This window comes from Dermochelys coriacea, chromosome 7, assembly GCF_009764565.3.
Source record: "Dermochelys coriacea isolate rDerCor1 chromosome 7, rDerCor1.pri.v4, whole genome shotgun sequence".
Taxonomy (NCBI): Eukaryota; Metazoa; Chordata; order Testudines; family Dermochelyidae; genus Dermochelys; species Dermochelys coriacea.
Genome location: NC_050074.1, coordinates 38,121,732 through 38,148,563, shown reverse-complemented (window position 1 = coordinate 38,148,563; position 26,832 = coordinate 38,121,732). Strand labels below are relative to the sequence as shown.

At 42.8% G+C, this 26,832-nt stretch overlaps 1 protein-coding gene across 2 annotated transcripts in view; it reads left to right on the top strand.

Moving 5' to 3' along the window:
* SYN2 (synapsin II) overlaps positions 1 to 26,832 on the top strand; it is a 393,703-nt gene that overhangs the window by 330,819 nt on the left and 36,052 nt on the right. For both annotated transcript variants that reach the window (XM_038410236.2, XM_043518660.1), the window contains exons 8-9: positions 1,023 to 1,097; positions 4,685 to 4,787. In XM_038410236.2, the coding sequence (XP_038266164.1) occupies positions 1,023 to 1,097; positions 4,685 to 4,787 (178 nt within the window). The remainder of the gene's footprint in view (positions 1 to 1,022; positions 1,098 to 4,684; positions 4,788 to 26,832) is intronic.

Here is a 26,832-nt window from a genome sequence, read left to right as displayed (position 1 = left end):
CTCTGTGGAATGATACCTCTTCCCAAGCTCATAATTAGGTTTCGAGAAAGATGGAGAGAAGCCTATTGCCACTGTAATTCACTCTCATAAATTACAGGTGTTGCTGTTCTTTTGCCAGCAGGAAACAAAAGGTCATAATTTAGTAAGTTTGTATCCTTTGCCCATTTCTAATACAGTCTTTACAATTACAGAGTGCATTCTCTTCTCTGTACTATTCATCATCATTGGCTTAAAAAGCCAAAATGTTTTAAAAGGTACTCGTTTATAAAATATAGTGGTGATGATGATGATGATCTATTATAGACATCAAAAGAGAAATGGTAAATGATAGCTTTTGTTAATGAGCTTTAAAATGATATCATTAGAAATAAAAGATGCATTAAATTAGAGGAGGGTCCAGAATCAGGGCCTGAAGCTAGATCCAAATTTCACAGGTAGAATCTATCTTGATTAGGGACAAAGTGGAACAATGACTCCTGAACAGTCCTGAACCGTGGAGTGGTTCAAAATATGCATCTGAATATCACTGTTAGGGCCTAACTCTATAATTGGCTAAAATGAAAGTTTGGGATGGATTTGATATCTGGACCTGAAGCTTTCTTTGTCTCCTGTTATTTGCTATGCATTTAGAATTAGTTAACAATGTTGGTGCATCCATACTCACCCCTGGTAGCTACAATTTCATACTAGTCTATTACTGATATCACCACTAAACAACAGTTGTCACAACAGTTATGAAAGGGAACGGGCAACAAGGCATGGGGAACTGCCATTATCGTACTTTATAAAATGTATGCATGATGTTTTACTGAGACTTGTTATCAGCTGAATTCTTCACAGTGTGGACGTTACATGGTAAGCAGCGGGAGGAGAGAAAGAGGTAACCATTGGAATCATAGTTGTGTGAAAATAAGAGCAACTTAATAAAGATGGTGAAGATATCTGTTCAGTTTATTGACAATAAATGTATGTGTGGAATAGGTACTCAGTTAATATTGTGTCTGTAATTTTTTTTATCTCAGGAGGACTTCCATATCTGGAAACTGGAAGACAAACACTGGCTCTGCAATGTTGGAACAAATCGCTATGTCAGATAGGTAAGTGTACCCTCATGTATGGACTAATTAGAAATTTAAATAATTTTCATTTTAAATTAATTAAAAATTCCCATGGCTGATGTTAGTGCAATTAGTGTTATCTGAAGGTCCAAGAGTTCTTTTTGAAAAATTGAGATATGGCCAAGGTTTTCCAAATAATGGGTGCCTTAAAGTAAGCTCCCACATCCTTATTTAGATTCCTAAATCTAAATCTATGCACTCACCGTCAAGCCAGTCAGGATTCTATTCAGGCACTTCACCATCACAGCATTAGTCCACTAGTAATTTCTTCTGATGCATTTCTCCTCTTCTCCCCAGCAGACTTCTCCTCCTAGTATATTGCACTTTTCCTCTCCTTCATCCATCCATATATTTTCTTTAGCTTGGGCTAACTTTCTTTTCCTGTGCAACCAAACAGGCTGTTCTTAATTTCAGCCACACAAAGCATTTTCTTCTTTGTAGCCCTGCTGAATGGCATATTCTTTCCCTCTTGAGACCTCTACACTAAGTTTCTTCTCAGCTGCAGGGATGTACTGAGGCATCTCCCATGACACCAGTCCAGGTGTTTTGTTAGGTTCACCACTGCTTCCTTCTTCTACCCAACAAGCAGCCCTTCCTACAGCCCTATCAAACTCTTTCTTCCCTGCCATACCAGTTTGAGCTTAGCCCCAGTACTCTGATATTTCTCACTTTTGTATGTTCCGCAGCTGTGCCTAGGCCTCTGTTCCCTGAAAACAGAGTTCTGGAGTCTTACTGCAGCTCTGAGATTTTTCTTCTTTCTACTTCTGTAACTGTTGCCATTGTTTGAAGGCAAACAAATTATGCACAGTAAAAATGTCCTATCCTTGTTTTCATGATGCTAAAGGATCTTCACCTTTTTGTAGTGTGGTTAAACAGTGAAAACGTAAAATAAAGTTTCTTCACTAGTGATAACCTTTTTCCCTTCAGTTTCTCTGAATCTGGAAGCTACACTCTCACATTCCCACTTGTGAATTGACAGACACAGGAAAGTTGGCCTTTTCTACAAGGATGAAAACAAGTGAGATGAGGAATGACAGCTCCCTGCTGTCTAGCACCTGCCCCCTTCCATCTAGACCAGGGGTGGACAAACTATGGCCTGGGTGCCGCATCTGGCCCTTCAAATGTCTTAATCCAGCCTTCAAGCTCCTGCCAGGGAGTGGTGTCTGGGGCTTGCCCTGCTCCACGTGTGCCGTGGCTCCATGCAGCTCCAAGAAGCAGCAGCATGTCCCCCTCTCCAGCTCCTAGGCAGAGGGGCAGCCAGGGGGCTCCACATTCTGCCCTGGCCCCAAGTGCTGCCCCCACAGCTCCTATTGGCTAGCAACTGTGGCCAATGGGAGCTGCAGGGGAGGCACCTGCAGATGGGGCAGTGCGCAGACCTGCCTGGGCATGCCTCTGCGTAGGAGCCGGATGAGGGACATACCACTGCTTCCAGGAGCCGCTTGAGGTAAGCGCTGCCTGGAGCCTGCTCCCCTGACCCTCTTCTGTACCCCCACTCCAGTACCCCTGATCCCCGTCCCACCCTCCGAACTCCTCGGTCCCAGCCCGGAGCACCCTCCTGCACCCCAGAGCCCTCAACCCCCTTCACCCGCACCCCAACCTGGAGCCCCCTCCCACACCTGAACTCCTCATTTCCAGCCCACCCCAGAGCCTGCACCCACAGCTGAAGCCCTCACCCTCTCCTGCACCCCAACCCCTAATTTTGTGAGCATTCATGGCCTGTCATACAATTTCCATACCCAGATGTGGCCCTTGTGCCAAAAAGTTTGCCCACCCCTGATGTACACAGATCCCTCAGTGGGAGAGCATGACAGTGATAGCTCTGTACTCTGAGGGGGAAGTGAAAGCGAGCTGAAATGCTCCACTGTCCTTTCAGAAAGTGAGGCTACATCTTCCCTGACCAAAGGGGGGGAGGGAGTGTGTTTTACACATATTAGCTATCCCACAATAAACACATAGTGGAGACTAGGCACTTTTATATTACTGTGAAGTAAACTAGTCATCCCCAGGTGGGAGGGAGGGGATGGAAGTATAGTGCTGACCTCACCTAGCTACCTTACGGTAAACACTAGAAGTGGTTTGTCTCCACTTTGGATTTTAAAGAGAAATAACTATCACACATTAGTTATTGCACTATAAAAATATACCTTTGTGCCAGCAAAGACAAGGTTATAAATAAAATGTAATGTAAGAGATAATGTGCTTAAGAGCCTAAAAAAAGGCCTAACTTACCATATTACACTATCTAAAATATTTGAGGTAAGGTACACAAAATCAATATAACACTCCATATAGAAAAGTCTTATAAAATATAATAGTTTAATGGGCATTAAACCAAAATAGTTCCAGAAATGTTATTCCAAAACCTGACATAATTTAGCAGATAATTGTATCCTTTCTATAGCTTTTTTGAAACATCCTTTAAAATCCTATTGTCCATTCTCATTGTGTTTGGTTTATTTTTAAATGATTTCTTCATAACCTACCACTGACCATGTTGAATACGTTTATGGACAGTAAAATATTGAAAATAAAGACACTCCCATGTTTCAAAACAGATATTAATTTTCCCGATAGAACAGTAAGAATTGCCAGAATTAAGAAGCAGCCGAGCCAGTGTCAGGCAACAGTTATGTAACAATGTATTTGGAGCTCTGCTCATGTACACAGATTTAGAGTGGCCCCAGTTGCCTACCTCACTTTAGCTCCTTGGCACCACTCCAGCAGCAGAGAAGGTTCAGAATTTCTGTAGTATCTGTCTGGTGAATCTTGCCCGTATGCTCAGGGTTTAGCTGATCGCCATATTGGGGTCGGGAAGGAATTTTCCTCCAGGGCAGATTGGAGAGGCCCTGGAGGTTTTTCGCCTTCCTCTGTAGCATGGGTCACTTGAGGGAGGATTCTCTGCTCCTTGACGTCTTTAAACCACGATTTGAGGACTTCAATAGCTCAGACATGGGTGAGGTTTTTCGTAGGAGTGGGTGGGTGAGATTCTGTGGCCTGCGTTGTGCAGGAGGTCGGACTAGATGATCAGAATGGTCCCTTCTGACCTTAGTATCTATGAATTTGGCTAGATCTCAGCAGCTGATGATTTGGCCTTTTGTGGAGTCCTTGGCTGGTGTAGAGCCAGCATAAGTAGCTGCACCACCCACTCCTGGTCTGAGCATAAAGAGCATGTGAAAGACAGAAGAACCATGGCTGGAATGCTACTGAGCTCCAGCTACTCTCAGATGACCAATATTCATGGTTTAGGGGCAGGTACCAGTATTCATGGTTTCAATCAGCCTTAAGGGTATTCTAAACTATGCTAGAGCTAGGGCCAGTATATCACCAGCTCAAGAAATAGGGAGCTAGCTCCTCTGTGACACCACAACACTGTGCCTAGTGGACACTGGGCTAGTATTTCGAAGACACTATTATAGTAAATGAAAATTCAGTAAAGCTGACAGACTCAGGAGAATACTGAATTTAAAGCAACTGTCCAGCTAACAAACTATCCAATTAGACCTATATAATAATGAGGACTTGACTTGATTTTATACTGATGGGAACTATTTTTTTCCACACAACAGGTACAAGCTCTGGGTTGACACCTGTTCTGAAATGTTTGGGGGTTTGGATATCTGTGCTGTCAAAGCTGTACATGGCAAGGATGGAAAGGATTATATTTTTGAGGTAAGATATGCCATAATTGTCAATGTAAGCATTTCCTTGTTAAGAGACCCAAGTAAAACCACTTTACCTATGATTTAGGCATCCCACTCAGGTTGTTTGCATTTGAGGATGTAGTGTATTTAATAATGTTTAAGTCCTAATGCAAGACTCCATATCCAAGTTAGGGGAACAGCTTGCTGGAAAATGTAACCATATCATAGAGTAATGTTTTCTAGTGTCTCAGGAAATGTACACACACTACAAACAAAACCAAATGGAGATGTCATATTTTCCCAACTCTTAAACTTTCCTTCCTAAATGGGCTCACCAATATTAATTTGGAGTAAGATTTGTGTACAGCACTATCCCAAGGGAACCCCAACAAAAGTATATCTTTACATGGAAAGGCAAGTTAAGAACATTGTTTTCACTGTGTGCCTTTCTTTTCAGCCTAAATTGCAATTTTCAGGTCTGATACCCCATGAACCCTCAATGTTAGAAGACACTGCTGGGCTTTTAAAAATGATACAGGAGTTTCTAGACCTGATGGTTCTTGATCATTTGATTTTACCCTCACCCTACCCCCTCCAAAAAAGCCATCACAGATTATTTATCTATGTAGTCCGTTGTGGGGACTGGCTCCTCCCTGGGGGGAGTAGCTCCTCCCCCTTCTGGTCTGTGGGCAGCCAGTCCACCCCACCATGTCTCCGGGGGGTCGCCTAATGTGGGGAATCAGTGGGGCAACAGGAGACATGAGCTTGGGCCTGTGATCAGAGCCAAACAACAAACACAGTTACGGAGCCCCAGCTCCTGGTCAGGGCAGCAAAGAGTCTCGGGCTCAGGCCTGTATTCAAGCTGAGCAGCGAACAGCCAGTTAGCCCAGGCCCTTGATCGGGGCGGGGCAGTAGAAAGTCTAAAGGGCTCAGGCCTGCACTCAGGCTGAACAGCAAACAGTCAGGCCTCCTAGCTCTGGCGGAGGGCTGACAAGCACTGGCTTCTTGCCTAAGAGAGGGGGAGACTGCCACCCACGGATTGGGGTGGCAGGCAGGATGCAGGCCCACCCACTCCACTGCATCCCAGCCCAGGGCCCTAGCAGCGGCAGAGCGGTCTGCCACTGGGTCAGCAGGGATCCTGACCACACCACGCTGACTCGCTTGCTGTCAGCGTTGCAGCCAGACAGGGGTTGGCTACCCCGGACCACTTCAACTCCCCCCTCCAGGGTGTACCTGGCTCTAGAAGGTCGTCCTGGTTGTTGGGGAAGAAGGCCTCTGTCCGTGTTTGCAGCTCCTCTGTGCTAGGGTCTGTAAGTGGTCCTGGCCAGTCCTCGGCTCCTTCGGGATCTGCAGTGGCCTCCCAGCTCGGGAGCTCACAGGAGGCGTCGGGCTCCTCCAGCAGCTGCCTCCTCACGGAGTTCTCTGGCACGCCTTTTGTACTTCCGGTCCCGTCCACTGACTTCTGGTGAGAGGGTTGAGTGTGGCGTGGCTCCGCCCACCAGGGTTCAATGAGGGGCTCCTCCCCCTCTGGGTCTGTGGGCGGCCAATCCACTCCACTACAATCTAACAATGCAGGATGCTTTCAAAAAGAAAAGGAGTACTTGTGGCACCTTAGAGACCAACACATTTATTTGAGCATAAGCTTTCGTGAGCTACAGCTCTCCATCGGATGCATCCGATGAAGTGAGCTGTAACTCGCGAAAGCTTATGCTCAAATAAATGTGTTGGTCTCTAAGGTGCCACAGGTACTCCTTTTCTTTTTGTGAATACAGACTAACACGGCTGCTACTCTGAAACCTGTCAGGATGCTTTCAGCAGCTCAGGACAGTCTGCCCCGAGGATCCCAGTTCCATTTGACTCAAACCCCTGCCCCCAGTCAGGTTCTGATTTTGCAAAAACAAAAGCAAGGATGGTTTTTTCCAAGCTAACAAAGTACACTGGTATCCAGAGAGAGGTTCTGGTTTTGTCCTCTCATGGATCATGGTATCCATTTCTAAGTAAAAGCAAAAGGTTTGGTCTTTTGTGTACTGCTTGTGAGATTCCAAAAGAAGAAAATACATAAAGCTGCTTAAAAATGCAATTAAAATTCATTTGTCATCACTGTCAAGTGCTAAGCACCCATGACTCCCACTGACCTCATTAGTAGTTGAGGGAGCTCAGAAGCTCGCAAGATCAAACTCAGTGCTGTACTCTTCAAAAATTAGAGTTCATCAGTAGTAGCTCCCTCACATCTTGAAGAATGTAAACTGTAGAGCTCCTGTTTCCTCAGACAATATGCTTGGCCACATCAAAACAACTCTATACACATCCAGCAGGATGAAAGCTATTCCATTCTAACCCCCTATTTTCACTCCCTCGTATACTGCAACTCTCTCTGAAATATTCCCTGTTTAATTGAAATCTGCCATGCTTGTTTTCAGCAATATAGTAATTTCAGTTTTTGTTAAGTTTCTATGAAGCTGGTTAAGCTGGCCGATTGTAAGCATGTGGAAGTACATTTTCCCTTTATTAAAAAAACAAACCTCCTTTTTGGTCTTCTGCTAATTCAAAATAAAGGATAGTGCTTGAATTTACAATTTACCATGGACTTAGAGCGCAATCATGCAAGGTTCAGCGCAACACCTGCAAAATGGTAAGCATCTTCCAACTCCCACTGAAGTTAGCATGCACTCAGTACCTTTCTAGATGAGGACCAGTGCCTGTGACCGGTCTGAAAAATGTTTTCGCTGATTTAAAAAAAAGTTGTGAATGAAAATCTCATAAGAGACAAGCACAATACTTCATTTTTCTTCCTCCTTTTGAGCACATGCCATGGCCATCTGCACCAGACATACTCCTGTTTATAGAAAAAAAAAATCTAATCAACAGTAGTGAGCCTACTTAAGGACCATTTTAAAATATCTTACAAAATAACACTGCACTGAAATTACAGAAATGAAAGAAGTATGGTAATTTTTTGCTATTCTACAGAGTCAGCTGAATTGTTTTGGAAATGGTGACACGTTCATCATAGCTTTCATCCAGATCATACCACTCGATCCATTGTCTACAGCCAAGCGCTACGATATAACCGCATTTGCTCCAACCCCTCAGACAGAGACAAACACCTACAAGATCTCTATCATGCATTCCTACAACTACAATACCCACCTGCTGAAGTGAAGAAACAGATTGACAGAGCCAGAAGAGTACCCAGAAGTCACCTACTACAGGACAGGCCCAACAAAGAAAACAACAGAACGCCACTAGCCATCACCTTCAGCCCCCAACTAAAACCTCTCCAACGCATCATCAAGGATCTACAACCTATCCTGAAGGATGACCCATCACTCTCACAGATCTTGGGAGACAGGCCAGTCCTTGCTTACAGACAACCCCCCAATCTGAAGCAAATACTCACCAGCAACCACACACCACACAACAGAACCACTAACCCAGGAACCTATCCTTGCAACAAAGCCCATTGCCAATTCTGTCCACATATCTATTCAGGGGATACCATCATAGGGCCTAATCACATCAGCCACACTATCAGAGGCTCGTTCACCTGCGCATCTACCAATGTGATATATGCCATCATGTGCCAGCAATGCCCCTCTGCCATGTACATTGGCCAAACTGGACAGTCTCTGCGTAAAAGAATGAATGGACACAAATCAGACGTCAAGAATTATAACATTCAAAAACCAGTTGGAGAACACTTCAATCTCTCTGGTCACTCGATCACAGACCTAAGAGTGGCTATACTTCAACAAAAAAGCTTCAAAAACAGACTCCAACGAGAGACTGCTGAATTGGAATTAATTTGCAAACTGGATACAATTAACTTAGGCTTGAATAGAGACTGGGAATGGAGGAGTCATTACACAAAGTAAAACTATTTCCCCATGAAAAGAAAAGGAGTACTTGTGGCACCTTAGAGACTAACAAATTTATTAGAGCATAAGCTTTCGTGAGCTACAGCTGAGCTGTAGCTCACGAAAGCTTATGCTCTAATAAATTTGTTAGTCTCTAAGGTGCCACAAGTACTCCTTTTCTTTTTGCGAATACAGACTAACATGGCTGCTACTCTGAAACCTATTTCCCCATGGTATTTCTCCCTCCCACCCCCCCCCCCACTGTTCCTCTGATATTCTTGTTAACTGCTGGAATTAGCCTACCTGCTTGTCACCATGAAAGGTTTTCCTCCTCCCCCCCCCCCCCCCCGCTGCTGGTGATGGCTTATCTTAAGTGATCACTCTCCTTACAGTGTGTATGATAAACCCATTGTTTCATGTTCTCTGTGTGTGTGTATATAAATCTCTCCTCTGTTTTTTCCACCAAATGCATCCGATGAAGTGAGCTGTAGCTCACGAAAGCTTATACTCTAATAAATTTGTTAGTCTCTAAGGTGCCACAAGTACTCCTTTTCTTTTTGCGAATACAGACTAACACAGCTGCTACTCTGAAACCTTAAAAGTTATATTATCCATTGAGATGTAGAACTGCTCTAGAAGATCAGGTTCATGATGTATGTAAAATCTGTGATTTCCTATAAACTTGTAGTGATTGCTATTAAAAAGTCAACATTTACCGCACAGTTGTTCTGAGATTGCCTACTTTAGGACAGGGGGAAACCTGTGGTGTCTCAGATATGGTTTGGTAACGGAGGGTAAATGCTGACTTTTTAAATGTCAAACTGTATAAACACACTTGCACCCAATATAATATGATACAAATTCTGACTTTTAAAAATAGTAGACCACTACACAATGTAGCAAAAACATAGGTACACTTAAGTCAAATTCAGATGCAATGTTAGGACTCCTTCAACAAACACATCCTCTCAGACAGGAAGATTGGGTCCTTTGTAAATACACACTTCTGTCTAGGCCGGGGTTCTCAAACTGGGGGTTGGGACCCCTCAGGGGGTCATAAGCTGTCAGCCTCAACCCCAAACTCTGCTTTTCCTCCAGCATTTAGAATGGTGTTTAAATATATAAAAATGTGTTTTTAATTTATAAAGGGGGGTCGCAGTCAGAGGCTTGCTTTGCAGGGGTGAAAGTAAGTTGAGTGACTTACCGGTATGCTGGGGCCAGCTCTGACCCCTGGAAGGGGTGGGGCCTAGGGCGGAAGGGGTGGGGCTGAGGGGGTCAGAGCCAGCCCCAGCCCACCCTGTAAGGTAAGTACTCCCCCCTCCCCCTCCTTCTCCTCCTCCTCCGGGGTAACAGCAGCAGCCTGGGGCTCCGGGATCTATTTAAGGGGCCCAGGGCTCCCCTGCTTCTACTGCCCCGGTCCTTTAATTAGCCACCGGAGCCCTGCGGAAGCGGCGGGGCTCCAGCAGCTATTTAAAGGACCGGGACGGCAGAGACAGCTGGAGCCCTGGCCCTTTAAATAGCCCTTGGAGCCCCGCTGTTGCTGCTCCAGGGGCTATTTAAAGGGCCGGGGCGGTAGAAGCAGGGGAGCCTTGGGCCCTTTAAATAGCCCCCGCAGCCGCTACCCGAGAGCTCCAGCAGCGGGGCTCTGGAGGCAGTTTAAAGGACCTGGGGCTCCAGGCACAGCTGGGAGCCCCAGGCCCTTTAAATTGCCCCCTGGGGAAGCCGGGCTGCCCCAGTACGGTGCACCGGCTCTTGCCGGTATGCCATACCAGGGCGTACCGGCTTACTTTCACCACTGCTGCTTTGTGAAAGGGGTCACCAGTACAAAAGTTTGAGAAGTGTTCTAGGCAGATACCCTCTGTATAATACAAGGTTCATGATTTGGGACATACATAAGCAGAGACTCACAATACCAGGATATCCGTGGTACTGGGTGCATTACCTCTTGACTTTTATGCTGAAAGAAACCAACTCAAATTATAATAATAATTTAATGTCTTATGAAAATAACACTAGCTCTGGCCTCTGGAAGCTGATTACCAAATTTCATATTGCCCATCACTTCTCATTTTATATGCTGTTATCATTAATCATATTCCCCTGGTAATTTAGCTGGTCTGTTTTGTGCTGTGGATGGTCATTTCAGATTTTCCTAATTTAAAGCTCCGCTTCTTTTCAGTCCTCAAAATCTTTAAGCAATAGATAGCAATAGATAGTACCAGAATCAGATACATACTACTGACACCATGTTATGTCTCATGAACTTTGTTCTAGCTGTACTTTTAAAGCACCTTTTCTAAAGAGATCTATTTATGATTTAGTCCAGTGCATGCTCACTGTATGCAAGTGTTATTTCTTTGATATTTTATCCAGGTCTAAAGAAGGCTAAGCTATTCTTCATTGTTCTGAAATAGTTGTCTCTTATACAGGTAGGTGGATTGAATGTGGTTCTCCTGTTGTTTGGTACATTTTCCATAACAACCAGCTAATTATTTGCATTTTAAAGCCTCCTAACTGGGCATGTAATATTATTAGCATACTTGTTTTGTACCAATGATGTGAGTGATCATAAATAATATGGAAGTATTTTCGAAATACACTGAACTCATAAAGATGGAAATATGTCATAAGCACACTGAAGCAAATTTACAGACACTTAGCATTTTGGAGTAAGAAGTCTTATTCTGAAAACGAAAAACAGATCCTCATCTTCAGATATTAGCCTCTTTTAGAGTTTTTCCTCATGGGGGTTTCATGTTTTGCTTTGACATGTTTATAAATGGTTTTCAATGTCTTTGGCTATTAACAATTACAGTTTAAAATACAGATTTCTAGATATATTAGGTTTCTGGGTTAGGTCAAACTTCTCACCAGCAGCACCTCCTTCTCTCCATGCAGACAGACAGGAACTCCTTTTTAACCAACCCTCCAGGAGGATTTTTCCCCTGGCTTGGAAGGTGCTGCTTGCTGAAACCAATACAACTATTATTCCTTAGCACTTACTGAGTAGAAAAGATTAACATTGGAGCAGCTCCTATTCCTTCCTCATATCACGGATCAAGAATGGCATCAATTAATGTTTTGGGATTGGCTGGCTAACAATAGTGGTATCTCCAGTTATTCTCTGGCAGTGCTGACCTTGACTGCCACTGGCTTTGCAGGACTACAACGCATCTGTCATACTATACCCCCACTCCCATCCCCTTCTTCAGGGCTCCTCACAGAGAATATGGATTGTTTGTTTTGCTGCCCTTTGTAAGTGAAACACCCGCTCTTCCATCAGCTCAAAAATGCTATTCTCTGGGTTTGGCAGTCACTTCTGCCTCTCCCTCAGCATCTGTACAAACAACATTCCATTAGAAGCATTATTCCCTGTGGTTACGGAGATCTGTCCCCAGAATAAAAAATGCTGAATTTGTGTCCTGTCTCAGGATCAAGCTCTCTCTTTGGAAGAGGCTGATGTAACCACTAATTAGGAGTGGACAGCAAACCATTCCAGCTGTCTCCAGTGCCTTAATCAGTTAATCTCTGCAGCTTCACTGCTCTTGAAACTAAGGGGCGGCACTCATCTACTTTGCCATATCCTGACACACTTAGTGGAGTGGTACTCTTCAAAAGCTGGCATGTATTCCTATATCTGTGACTCAGCATTACAGCTAGTAATATTTTGGGAAAAATTGATTTTTTTCCATTGAAAAATATAAAAATTTGGTCATGAAAATGTGGGGAGAAGTTTGGCAAAACTTCCACAAATCTTCTTAACCCATAATTTTCTCAAATTAAAAAAAATTCATGAAAAATGTACCCTTTTTTTGTTCTTGAGCAAGCTCTGTTGCAGCATCCATTTTTGAAAGATGTATGTGTGCCCATTGTCTTCTGCATATATTCTCTGGAGAAAAAAGTTAGATCTAAAAGTCTGAGGCCAGAAATTACAGTAAGTTTGAAACAATGTTCTCTAGTTGGCATGTGCAATAAACCTAGTTATGACGCCTTGAAACCAGAGCTGGTTGAAATGTGCAGTTTCCAGGTTGCAAGAAATGTTGATATTTCAAAATTTCTTGTAAACTGGAAATCCAAAAAAATGTTAGTTGCAGAAACACTGACACGTAGTGTTTCCGAAACTAGCTATGCTTCCCAAGACCAACAGCTACAGACTATAATTGACATTTTTGTGAGGTTCACCGCCACTATTAGCAGTATCAATTTCAGTCAGTAGCTTCCAGGTTCTGCCTCTAGGGGGCAGCCCCACAATGTGGACTGGTCTTGTATCAGAGGCTCAGGGCTTTCAGACTAGCTGGTTACCTGCTCCCCTGCATGGTGGGGCTGCCCTGGAGCCACAGACCCTTCTGACTTCTTTGACAGATAACTGGTTTGATGGATAGAGGGAATGTGGTGGACTTCAGCAGGGCTTTTGACACAGTCCCACATGACATTCTGATAAATAAGCTGGAGAAATGTGGGCTTGGCAGAACTACCATTAATTGGATATATAATTGGTTAAACAACCGTAAACAAAGAATAACTATTAATAGAATGATGTCAGATTGGAGGGAGGTCTCAGTGGGTTTCTACAGGGATCTGTTCTGGGTCTGGTGTTTAACATCTTTATTAATGACCTAGATATAGGAATAGAGAGCATCTTGATCAAATTTGCAGATGACACAAAGCTGGGCAGGGGTTGCCAGTACTTTGGAGGATAGAGCTGAAATTCAGAGGGATCTTGATAAATTGGGAGAACTGGGCTATAAACAACAAAATGAAATTCAACAAAAGACAAATATAAAGTGCTACAGTTAAGGAAGATAAACCAAATGCGGAAATACAGAATGGGGGATAGCAGGCTTGGCAGCAGCACTGCTGAGAAGATCTGGGAGTAGTAGTGGATCACACCATCAACACGAGTCAGCAATACAATGCTGTTACCAAAAAAAAAAAAGCAAATGCAGTTTTAGTTTGCATTAGCAGAGGCATTGCATACAAGTCACAGGAGGTGATAGTACTGCTCTACTCAGCGCTGGTTAGGCTTCAGCTGGAGTACTGTATCGCAATGTCCTGGGTACATTTCTATACATTGCTGTACTTTGGTCAGCAATGTATAGAAAGGATGTAGAGAAACTAGAAAGGATCCAAAGGCAAATGACAATGATGATCAAGAGATGAAATGCAAGGCATATGAGCAAAGGCTGAAGAAACCAGATATGTGTAGTTCAGAAAAGAGGAGATTAAGGGGGGACATGATAGCAGTCTTCAAATACTTGAAAGGCTGCCATAAAAAAGAGGGAGAAAAGTTGTTCTCTCTACCTGCCACAGAGGGTAGGACAGGAGGCCAGGGATACAAACTACAGCATAGCAGATATAGATTAAATATCAGGAAAACCTTCCTAACTGTAAGATCGGTAGGACAATGGAACATACTGCCTAGGGAGGTTGTGGAACCTCCTTCACTGGAGGTTTTCAAAAGGAGGCTGGATAGCCATCTGTCTTAGATAGTTTAGATGCCACAAATCCTGTATATTGGCAGGGGGTTAGACTAGATGACCCTTGTGGTCCCTTTTAACCGTATGATTCAAGTCCATCAGAGGATCTCCTTGCTCCACAGCAGGGAAGCTAGAAGTCCTGAGAGTGCCAGTTCAAGTCACACAGCTGTGGACATGGGACTCGCAAGGCTTTCAGCTTCTAGCTCAATGGCAGGGAACCTGGAAGCCATGGCATGGTGGGGCTGTAACTGGAGCCAGGGACCCAGGCAGTCCACATGATGGGGCTACCCTGGAGCTATGGGCCCTAGAAGCCCAGTCTCCCCAGCAGTTTGCCAGGCAGGCTGTCAGGGAACCAGATAAGTCATCAAATCACAGGCAAGTTTTCATTGGAAAGTTCACCACACCCAACTCCCTTTCACAAGATATTTCAAGTTCAACAAACTGGCGTTTTCTTACCAGCTCTACTTGAAACTCTGATTATGATCCCTACTATTCTCTTAGATAGGGGGTCTTTATGAGCATTCTTTGCCTAACTGTTAAAAGTTCTTTAGAACATTCCTACATTTTTTGAAAAAAAAGAATAACTACATCTTTACTATGTTGTAGTCATTCCTTTTTGCTGCCACTGCTATTTCTGATGAATTCTAGCTGGCTTTTCCAGCAGAAAGGTATCATTCTGAATACCTGTGGCAACCCATGTCCTAGGGCCAGAATAGTATTCTACAGACTGTTGTATTTAAAAAGTAGCTGGCTATGTGCTAGAGCAAAAGGAAGCCTTTGCAGATTTACTTTCATACTGCAAAGGACTGTGTCTGTAAAGTCAAAGTCCTGTTAAAGATTAATGAAGCTAATTAAAGAATCACTTAGCTAGAAGAATTGGTTGTCAAGGTTATCAGCAGGAAAGCCAAGTAATTATTCTGTGCCGTTATCAGATCTGTTCATTTAGTTTGTTCTTTTCACCTCAGTTTGAATACTCAGCTGCCATCACCATTACACCAAAGACATGCTATAGAAATATGAACAAATTTTACAAATTCAACATTTAGCTTTAACTGTCTCACAAGTTCATGCTAATAAAATATCAAATTAATGTCAATTTTCAGGGTTCAACTTCTTTTCATACTTATAATAGATAGAATGACAAATGTAAAAAAAAATGCTTCCCTAGCTTTTACACAGTGCTGCACAGCAGCAAGAGTTGATACTTTGGACACTGCTTTGCTTTGCAGAGTACTAGTGAGTGCCATCTCTCAACAATTCATTCTTGGAAAACCAAAACTGGAAAAAGCTACACAAGATGCACTTATAATAGTGGTTCAAGACCCTGAATTCGATAGAATCCTTTACATTGGCCCCATAGAGGCATCCTTCTGATTTGTATTTAATAGTGAATTGGTTTTGTGGAGTTTTACTGATACCTACCCTATAATCGGTCTACAGGACCTTCTTCCCTGCAGAAACCAGCTTCCTACCTGTAGATCTATAAACCACAGGCTTTGATAACCTTTCAGATTTCATTCAGAATATTTTTGGCAGCTTTAAGCAGGTAGGAATCTTAAGGCTTTTCTAAATGGGCAGTTAGTGCGGAATAGTTTGTGCACTTTAAATTTATGCTCTAGCTTACACCACACTAATTTCCCCATGTAGACATGCCCTTAAAAACAAATAAATTTCAGTTTCACCAGTTGTAAAATGGAGATGATACTGACCTCTTTCGTAAAGAGTTTTGAGAGCTATTGATGAAAAGCAGTATAAAGATCCAGCTGTTATTATATATAACTCACATTAGATAGAGGTTTTTGTTTTACAAGTGTTATAACTTTTTAATTTGAAACAGATTTCTAAAGATGTTCTCCCAGGTGCCAATAAATTTACTTACAAGTTTAGTGAGTTTGCTCTTTGGAGCACAGACATGGAAAAATGCAGTATACTAATACAGTGATGGATCATCGACCCTAAATGCATTATCTTTTACAGATTTCATACGAAAAAGCTAGAGATTCCTTGCTCAGGTTGGCCCCTGGAGTGAAAGCAAACGTAAAGGGAAGAAACTAAGGTCATGGTCCTATTAGCCCATGGAGGAAAGCAGGCTGCATAATTTTAAGGAACAATGAATCTTATGTACTCAGGACCTGAGGGAGGGATGGTGCCCATAGGGAAATACAGCTCTGCACCATCCCAAGCATGCTCTAGATTAAGGGCACAATCTGGCCATAAAAAGATGGCCCTAAATAAAATACCAAATCCACTATTCCCTCATTCCTGTCAAGGTTATCATGGGATTGCATCTGTCTAAATAGTTTCAAATATGGATAATCAGGCAGCAAGATATTCTTAGGTTCACTTAAAATATTTTTAAACAAATTACATATTATCTACTTTTAGTAAATACCAGCATCAATAAAGTTTAGGATTGTTTACATTTTATCTAAAAGATAAACAATATTTAAGGTATTGTTTTTACAGTGTAGTTTGCCCCAGTTCACCATTTAAATCCCAAGATGCAACAGAGCATGGCCAATGTGTAACTGTGTGAAAATTAAATAAATCTTTTAATCTAGGTTTCAGAGTAGCAGCCGTGTTAATCTGTATTCGCAAAAAGAAAAGGAGTACTTGTGGCACCTTAGGGACTAACAGGAGTACTTGTTAGTCTCTAAGGTGCCACAAGTACTCCTTTTCTTTTAATCTAGTGTCTGTTATGCAGTTGTGGTCAAAGAAATGGAGTAAGCTGATACAACAGATTCTTTGGTTAGCTGGCTGGACTAATGGTTTCCTGGTAGTTCACCACTTTTCTAATTTCAAACACATTAACCAACCACAGTGCAATAGTTGGATTATTCCCCTTCTGTTTCCCATGTGGTTTCTTTGCCACAATATACATTCCAAAAGGCTGTATTCACCAGTGATGGGCTTCTTTTTTCATTAACTTCTTCTTGTATTTTTAGATAAAGATACAATAAACATATGTTATGTTGTAAAATAAATACGATCACTGCAAATCATTATTAGCTAGTGAACTAGAAATTCAGTGTCCAGTAACTACTTCACGTGATTTATTGATATGGGTCTAATTATATCATATCATAAGTACTTATCTTATCCCCCAACTGGCTATACATCAGCTTTTGGGAAAGTTGTGGCAAATGCTCCCTATATTCAATGCCCTCAGCAATGCTGGCTATAGTAGGGCAATATATCAATTAATGCATCAGGAGACAAACAGCCAAAACACAGTGCTGTACACAGTACCTTTGTAAAATGTAACTTGGAAAAAACAGCTAAGCAGCAGCTACTGAAAACACCATTCAGTGTAGAACATGTTCAGCCAATTTAGGCTTTTTTTAAAAAATGCAGTGCTTTTCATTGGCATTTCATTGGTAGAGTGCTAAGTCACTTGCTGTTGTACTGGAAAGCTTTCAGCCTCGCTATATTTTTCTCCCATGGACACTGAGATTAAGCTCAATTATTTTTCTAACTTAGTTGATATTGCTCCAAACTCAGGACATAGTATTGGACAAAATAAAGCATAAAAATCTTAATATCAAAATAGAATGTAAGAAATACTGAATGGTACTCCTGTACATGGGACATCAGTTCTTCTTTCCATAACCCCATCTGATTCAGAAAATCTCATTGGGAAGTCATTAGAGAGGGCCACCAGCATAGGTGCTGACTCTATGGGTGCTCCAGCCCTCGAACACCCACGGGAAAAAAATTAGTGGGTGCTTAGCACACACTGCCAGCCAGCTACCCCATCCCCCCTTCTATCCACTGGCGGCCCCACCACTCAACACCTCCGTCCCAGCACCTCCTGCCTGCTGCAGTCAGCTGTTCCAGGGCATGCAGGAGGAGCGGGTAGAACTGGGCAGGAAGAGGCGGGGGTGGGGGGTTGAAAGAAAGGGTGGAGTAAGGGTTGAGCATCCCTGGGGCAAGGAGGAAGCCGGCGCCTGTGGTCAGAAGTTTAACATGGCCTGCAATTAACAAATCAAAAATGATCTAGCAGTAATTTGCAGTAAATTAGGTAGTTAGGCATCTAAACGTATGCACCTGTGCTGCATAACTGTACCCACAGTTTTCTGTCAAATTGCATTTCAGCAGCAAAATTCCAATTGCTGTATTGTTTGAGACCTGGCCAAAAATCAGGAGCATATTTTACACTTCATCCAACTACCATGGAATGATATCAGTTGATACCATATTTTAGCTCAGTAAAAGAAACCAGACCTAGCTGTAAAACTTGTTTGCCCAGTTGATCAAGACTTTCCCTTATTCAGAAATCTCTGACTCCATATTGCACACTAGTCTGTGCTATATGAAATTTTGGATTTTCAGGAAGCCACATTAATCTTTTAAAGGTAAATATGTCCCCTAGATGTACCTGAGAAACCACATCTGTCTGTGAGGATTCACGTTTCCCAGCCAAGTGTCAGCTAAATGTTCACTATAGGACTGGAAGTTAAACAGAGTGAATCCTGAGGTCTATAAATGGCCATTTCGAATTACAACTTTTCCAACAGGCTTCTGGTGAAATAAGGTTCAGTTCCTTAAGCATCAGAGTTGTACCACAATCAGTAAAGTATATTGAACAGTACATAGAGCAATTTAATTTTGTTTTAAAAGTCCATTGAAGTTTGCCAGATATTGTTCAAGAAACAGTTAGATCATCAGTTATCATAAACAGAAAAGGATTAGGATTGCATCTCTTGGTGAGGGAATTGGTAATGAAATTGGGAGCTTTTTACTTCTATGTCTCTAGTTCTAATTCAGCATAGGTCAAAAATAACTGAAAGCCATTACCAGCAGAAGGGTAATTGGCGGCCTGTGTAAAATAGGTTAGTGATCTTGGTTCAGGTCCTAGTGAGCAAGTTCCTATCCCATCACAGATTATAGAGCCAGAAGGGCTGATAACATAGGCCGTAGGACTTTTCTCAATTGATTCCTATTTGAACTAGAGCATAGAAACAAAAAGCATCTGATCTTGATTTAAAAGTTTCCAGTGATAGAGAATCCATCCTATATATATCATGGTTAACTGTTCTATCACCTCAGTCCATGTGTCCTTTTATAGCTGTAGGTTATTAACATTATAACTCCAAATATTATACTTCCACTGGCTGACTTTCTTTTACATACTAGTTCATACTTTTGATATGTGACCACTTTGATGATGATAAACTAACTGATTAATAGAGCTGGACACGTAATTCATTGTATATAATTTGTTGATGAATTTCCCCTCTTGGTTCACCAATTCCCTGCAAACTGCTTACGGTTTTCTCAAATGCACTTATCGTTTGTATTTATATCTTGAGTAATTTCTACACAGATTTTTCATTTATAGAACAAGCATGAGTTTTTAAAATTTAAATTGCAGCTGTGGCTATTTTTTTTTTTGGTAGGATACAGAAATCAGATGCTTGGTTTCTGTTCCTGATTGTACAAATGTAACTCCTAGAATCAGGATTCCAATGCAGATAGTCAGGTCTGTGCACTCCAAATCCATTTAAATTCACTTTCTAGGGCTATTCTTTAGCATTTACTGTTTCTGTGAGCATTTCTGCCAGTAGACTGACCAGGGAATGACTAAACTTTTTCCTAGCAGTAACTAACTCTCTTAGTAGTGAGGCCATCTCTCTCCTGAATCACTACCTCTACAGATCTCCCAGTCATACTTAGATTTCCAATCCTTCCTGAGGCTACTACTGTAACGGCCTCTAGAAACAGCCACATACATACAAACAACCAAAAATTCTATCAATGCCTCCATTCTTTTCAAAATCAGGCTGCCTCCACCCTATCGCACAAGCAATTCTCCTTACCTCCTACTCAGCCTAAATTACTATCCTCAAACTATTAGTTTACCCTAAAATCAATGATTCTTCTTATACTTAAAATCTCATCTTCACAGTTAAAATAACTCCCACATTCATAATCAGTACCTCCCACAATCAAATAGTCCCCTTCCATACAAACCCAGTTCTGCTTACTCCCCAAGAACATTTGCACTAATTTCTCTCACAAACAGGCAATTCAAAACAACTTCCTTTCTCCATAGTCCGTCAATTTTCAGATCTCACTCTGCCACTGCGCCCTAGTCCAATTGATTTCCCCTTATCCCCACTGAACCTCATTTCTCCTCCCACCCTTCTCTTTTAGTCAATTCTACCCCTTCTCCCACATTACACAAACTCCATCATTCTTTTCTCCTTCCCTATTCCATAAACAATTACTCCTTCATGCACCCTAGGCCACCTCTTGCATACAGCCCCTTCCAAAGCCTAGCTCCATCTCTGCTTTCTTTCCTCCCATATCCACCTCAGGATTCCCACAATCTCCTTCTCCCATGCCACACTTCACCCCACCCCCAAATGCAGTGTCCACACTCCTGCCTCCCACCGCTTCTTTATCTCCACCGCTCCTTTTTTCCATGGCCCAACGTGGCCTGGTTCTTCACATGATTCTCTTGTTGCCAGCTCTTGCTGCTCCCTCGCTGAAAGTAGATTCTTTAATGGACAAACATCCTTCAGCAACAGCAGCCCCAAGGTGACTTCCCTTCAGCAGCTGTGAATCCCTTTGCAGCTCCTGATGCTCACCGTGGCAGAGGCGCCAACTGCCTACTACCACCATTCCCACTTCATAAGGTGTTCTCAAGAACAAGGAGAGCAAATACAACATTTCTGACTGTGAGAGGGATAATGCTATAGAGGGCCTTGCTCATGCCTTCTCCACATATGGAACTCCAACCCACAATGCACCTACAGAGGTACTTCTGCAGAGTGGGAAGAAGAAGTAGCAAGAACATCATGGAAGTGACATTTATTCCCTCTTTCTAACCAGCCTCATAGTCAAGATCTGAGTATTTAAGTCACCTCCACACACACAAGCAAAGGGGATTGTCTGGCCTAGTGATTCTATATACCACTTTCATTATACAACACGAGCTCTACACAGCACATGGACTTAGTGGTTCTAAACGTTTATGAATTCATTGGTGGTGCTGTTGTTCCTGTGACTATTGCTATACATTTATTCTCCTTCATATCTTAAAAAGTAGATCACAGAGCTGTTAACTGTTCTTCAGAAGATTATCATGTGCTAAGAGAAATACATCTTATGGAATCAGTTACTATAGTACATATGAAGAAAAGTTAAAATTGAAAAGAGTTTTACGACCATTATTCACGATGACTCTGCAGAACATGATTCTATTGACATCTGCAAAAGTAACACATTACACTTTATAAATTACAGATGTCTTTTTCTGTGAAACATTTTTTATGAAAACTCCAAGGCTTTAAATAGTAGCTCTATGAGGTAGTGAAGAAATACTTGGATCTGTGTTTAAATATTATTTTAAAAACCACTACATATTGCAAGCAGACTAGTTATAAACAGGATGCTTTGTGTGTGTTTCAACTTTGTCAAGCCCTCTATTGTGAAGGAATTGTCTGGATATTTCTGTTAGTCATTTAGTTTTTAAAGTTTTAGTAGAACATTATATAGAGCATCTTAATTCTTAAAGTACATTTCTACAGAACACCACTTGGCCCAGATAAGTCATATTAACTATTTTATTAGGAAGAAAAATATATTCTGTGTTCTCTACAGATACCTTCTGTGAAGGATTACTTGCTTCTTAGCTTGAGTGTGCCAGAATTACTCTCGCACTTAAGGGGTTTTTTTAAGCCTTGAAGGCAGAGTAGTAAGATTGGGGCTTTTGGCTCATGCGTGGGGGCTTACGCATCTGTTTGTCTCATCTCTTCAGTGCTCGCTCTGGTACACCATCTTAATTCTTAAAGTACATTTCTACAGAACACCACTTGGCCCAGATAAGTCATATTAACTATTTTATTAGGAAGAAAAATATATTCTGTGTTCTCTACAGATACCTTCTGTGAAGGATTACTTGCTTCTTAGCTTGAGTGTGCCAGAATTACTCTCGCACTTAAGGGTGTACATTCCCTTCCAGTCAGTTCCCTGCAGGAGACAGTGCTTCTTCAATTTTCTGCCTTCCAGATTCTAGGAAAGCTCGTTGAGTGTCATTTTCCATCTCTTACTTTCCAGTCAGGTCCCATACAAATATTAAATTATTGGGGCTTTTGGCTCATGCGTGGGGGCTTACGCATCTGTTTGTCTCATCTCTTCAGTGCTCGCTCTGGTACACCGGCATCCCTGATCTTGGTGGCTGTGTCCTTTTTCTGATGCTTTGATCCCTGTTCTCTCTTTTTGGCAGTTTGTTCTCAGCACACTGGTGTCGTCTGTTGGGACCATCAGTGCATTACAGCTATGCACTTCTCTTGACTCAGCACTTGTTTGGCTGTTCATTCAGTGCTTCCTTTGACACACCAGATCTATTTATTTTCCACTATTACTTTAAGTAAGGCATCTAATGAGAAATGCCTTTCAACAGCTTCAATCCCACCTATGTGGCAGACCAATGTCCAAGACACATGGCCATGTTTGTTATGTTGTCTGCTTTGAAGTCAGCCTCAATGTGCAACAGTGCCAGCTATGCTTACAGATGTCACCTGAAACACGGAAGAAATGTGGAGAGTTTGTCCAAACTTTCTTTGAGGGCGCAGCATGGAAGCTCCTGTAATTCTAGCCAGAGGCCAGCCAGGAGTGCTTCAAAGGGCAAACTCTTGAAGCTACAGTTAGCCAAGGGTGCTGAATGCCAGGACTCAGAGCTATTACTGTCTGGGTGGATGCAGATCTACCACTTCCCCATCAAGCCCAGCAGGGCATCCTCACTAATGAAGCATCCTGGACAGTTAACAGTGAAGCTGATGGCTCTATAGATTTTCAGTGCCTCAATTTGTTCAGGGTTTGACACTTTAAGTCGGTGATACTGATATCCAGCTCACTGCCTGAAGCTAAACCACTGCATAAGATATTGGGGCATTAGGAAAATGTCTAGCAGTTCCACAGTGGTGCCTTTGTTGAAGCCCCAACTCCTGACAGCTCTGTATACTAACCTCCCAATTTTGCATTGATGCTCTTGGTGTGAAATATGGGATGGCAATTGCAGACCTCTACTAAATGGTCAATTGTTCTATGAGGCTGTCACAAAATCAACCGTACCAGCTTTGCGGCAATCCTCTCATCCAGTATTGGTGGAGTTTGGGTGTTTCAGAACAGTCAGCACTTTTTGTATTGAGGTCATTGCTCACACCAGGCCCTCAACATCAGCACTCCCAGCATCTCCTAAGGAGAACAACAGTGTCTGCAGGGAGTATGATGATGTGTCATTCAGGACTCTTTTTCTTACAGTCACATGTTCTCAGATTCGGCATCAGTAGTACCTCTTGACTCATGTGGCTTTTGTAGGAGGTAGAATCCCTTTCTGAGGTACACAGAGACTGCCTGGAAGTGACCACGTAGTCATTTACATCCAGTAGACTAATACCCACCCAGATGCAGATAGTGATAACTTTGCACCAGGGTTAAAAAAATAGGGTTCAATATATTTAAATTGTTAGAAAAATGTTTGTACAATATTGTACATGATTAAACTTGTATTTCAAGGTATAAAACAAAGTAATGTTGACTAAGATTAAACCTAATTTTGAATTAAAAAAAAACTTAAATGTTCAGTGGAGGCTTTGGTGCTCGGGTTCATTAATGAAAATGTTCATGATGATATGAAGAGATGAGTTAGGATTTGATAGTGGTTCAGAAAGAGCCACTATGCTCCATTGTGTGTAAAAATATTTTTTTACAAAATGTCACGAGACAAGGATGTAAATGAGAGACACAAGGTGGATGAGGTAATAGCTTTTATTGGACCAACTTCTGTTGGTGAAAGAGACGAGCTTTTGAGCTACACCAAGCTAGAGATTGTGGTGGATGTGATGTTTGTTAAGGATTTCACAGTATTTTTTTTCCTGAAGCAATCAACGTAATCACCAAGTGCATGGTTTTCTCCTTGGGTTGCGGGGGGTAGGATGTTCAGTCAGATGATTCTTTTTTCTTATGACTGTCTGTGGGGACTTGGTAGTTGTGGGTGGTGTCATCTTTGTTGTGAAAGAATTCTTTGAGGCAGAGTCAGCAAAAGAATTCTTCTAGTATGTTAATAAAGTATCCGGTTCTGTGGTGGGGAAATTCAGACCCTTGGAGAGTACAGCTAATTCAGCTCCCATTAGGGGTAGTCTTGATAAGTTGATGATGTGGTGGAGATGTGTAGTGTCTACAACACACTTTTCAAGATCCAGGGGGCCTGCACAAGCCTATCACAACATGTGGTGTACTTCATCCAGTTATCAAATGCCCCAACAACCATTATGTTGGCGAAACTAGATAGGCAATCACTACATTCTCAAATGTACTCTCACAGAAAAGCGATAAAAGACAAAAACACCCTCTTAACCTGGGAGTGCACACTTTTCACAAAATGATCGCTCCATATGTGACCTGTCAATCTTTGTTCCCAAAGGAAACCTGCACAACACCTTCAGAAGACTAACCTGGTGCCTGAAAGCCTAAATTCATAACTTTGCTAGAAACTAAAAATCACAGACTAAGGGCTCGTCTTCACTTAAAACACTGCAGCAGTGCACACTACCTACACCAACAGGAGAGCTTCTCACATCTGTATAGGTTATCCACCTCCCTGAGGGTATGTCTACACTATGAAATTAGGTCAATTTTATAGAAGTTGATTTTTAGAAATTGATTTTATTCAGTCGATTGCGTATGTCTGCACTAAGCACATTAAGTCGGCGGCGTGCACGTTAAGTCGGCGGAGTGCGTCCTCACTACTGTGGTTAGCATTGACTTACCACCTCTTAGGCCTGGCCTACACTACGGAGTTAGGTCGAATTTAGCCACATTAGGTCGATTTTAAAATGAATGCATCCACACAACCAACCCCGTTCCGTTGACTTAAAGGGCTCTTAAAATTGACTTCTGTCCTCCTCCCCAGCGAGGGGAGTAGCGCTAAAATCGACCTTGCTGGGTTGAATTTGGGGTAGTGTGGATGCAAATTGATGGTATTGTCTTCCAGGAGCTATCCCAGAGTGCTCCCTTGTGACCGCTCTCGACAGCACTTTGAACTCCGATGCACTAGCCAGGCACACAGGAAAAGCCCCGGGAACTTTTCAATTTCATTCCTGTTTGGTCAGCGTGGCAAACTCAACAGCACAGGTGACCATGCAGTCCCCCCAGAATCGCAAATGAGTTTCAGCATGGACCGAAAGGGAGACACTGGATCTGACTGCTGTATGGGGAGAAGCATCTGTGCAGGCAGAATTCCAGTCAAAAAGAAGAAATGCAAATATATTTGCCAAAATCTCACAGGGCATGGTGGAGAGAGGCTACAACAGGGACATGCAGCAGTGCCGCATGAAAGTTAAGGAGCTGAGGCAAGCCTACCAAAAGACAAAGGAAGCAAACGGTCGCTCCGGGTCAGAGCCCCATACATGCCACATCTATGATTAGCTGCATGCCATACTAGGAGGGGACCCTACCACTACCCCACCACTGTCCGTGGACACCTGCAAGGGGGGAGTCTCACGCAACAGGGAGGAGGATTTTGTGGATAAGGAAGAGGAGGAGAATGCACAGCAGGCAAGCAGTCAGGGCTGACTGTAGGCACCAGTGAAGGAAGCAGGTGCCTGGGGCGGCCAATAGAAAGGGGCGGCATTCCGTCGATCATCGGGGTGGCACATCTGGGTCCTCGGTGGCAATTTGGCGGGCTCTGCAGTCCCTCTCTTCCTCTTTGGTGGTACTTCAGCGGCAACTTAACCAGGCTTGGTTTTCTTTTTTTTCCCCTTCGCCTCTTGGGGCAGCAAAAAAACTGGAGCTGGCCCTGCAAGCAGTGAATCTGTTCTCCCCTGCAGCCAGGATCTTTTCATCACCCTGGAGCCACTCCTCTCCGAAGGTGGGATCCCTGACACTGAAGCTGGAGAAGGCACCTCTGGTGAGTGCACATTTGTAACTACAGTACAGGGTTTAAAAGAAATAGTATTTAATGTTTGATTTGCCCTGAAGAATTGGGATGCATTCGCGGTCAGTACAGCTACTGGAAAAGTCTGTTCACATGTCTGGGGATGGAGTGGAAATCCTCCAGGGACATCTCCATGAACCTCTCCTGGAGGTACTCTGAAAATATTCTGGAATCATTGCAGCGCAAAGCATGGCAGTGAATGGTCCTGGGTTTTGGTCGCATTCAAGCAACATTTGGTCCACATCTTTCTGTGTTAGCCTCAGGAGAGTGATATAGGGGAATTTTTGTAAGGGAACAGTAAAAGGACCCCGTTCATGCTGGGCTGTTTGCGCTTGGCTAAAAGGGATCATCCCAGAGAATAGCCACGCGGTGGGGTGGGTGGAGGTGTGTGCTGCACATCCACCCGAAAACTGCAGCCCCTCCTTTTAAATGTGAAACCCAACCCATTGCTTGCTATGGGAAAGGAGGGCACTGCAGTTTGAAACATTACCACATGTTATGCATGAGAAGCCAACCTCTGTACCCTTTGCCTTACCATGGCTGCATGGAAACTGAATTCTGTTGCCCAGCCACGTGTGATGTGTCGCCATACCCAATATAAAAGGCAAAATGCGACCTCGCACATGTGCTGTCTGCTGTGAATTGCTTGAGTCACTGTGAAAGAGTCTCCCTTTTGTTCTCAGAAATGTATCATCTTAAATTTTACTCTCCCTTTTTATCTCTCCCCAGGTGCAAATGTTTCTATGCTCCCCCTATCATCTCCGTCCCTGAGGTTATCGCAGATTAGAAGGCCAA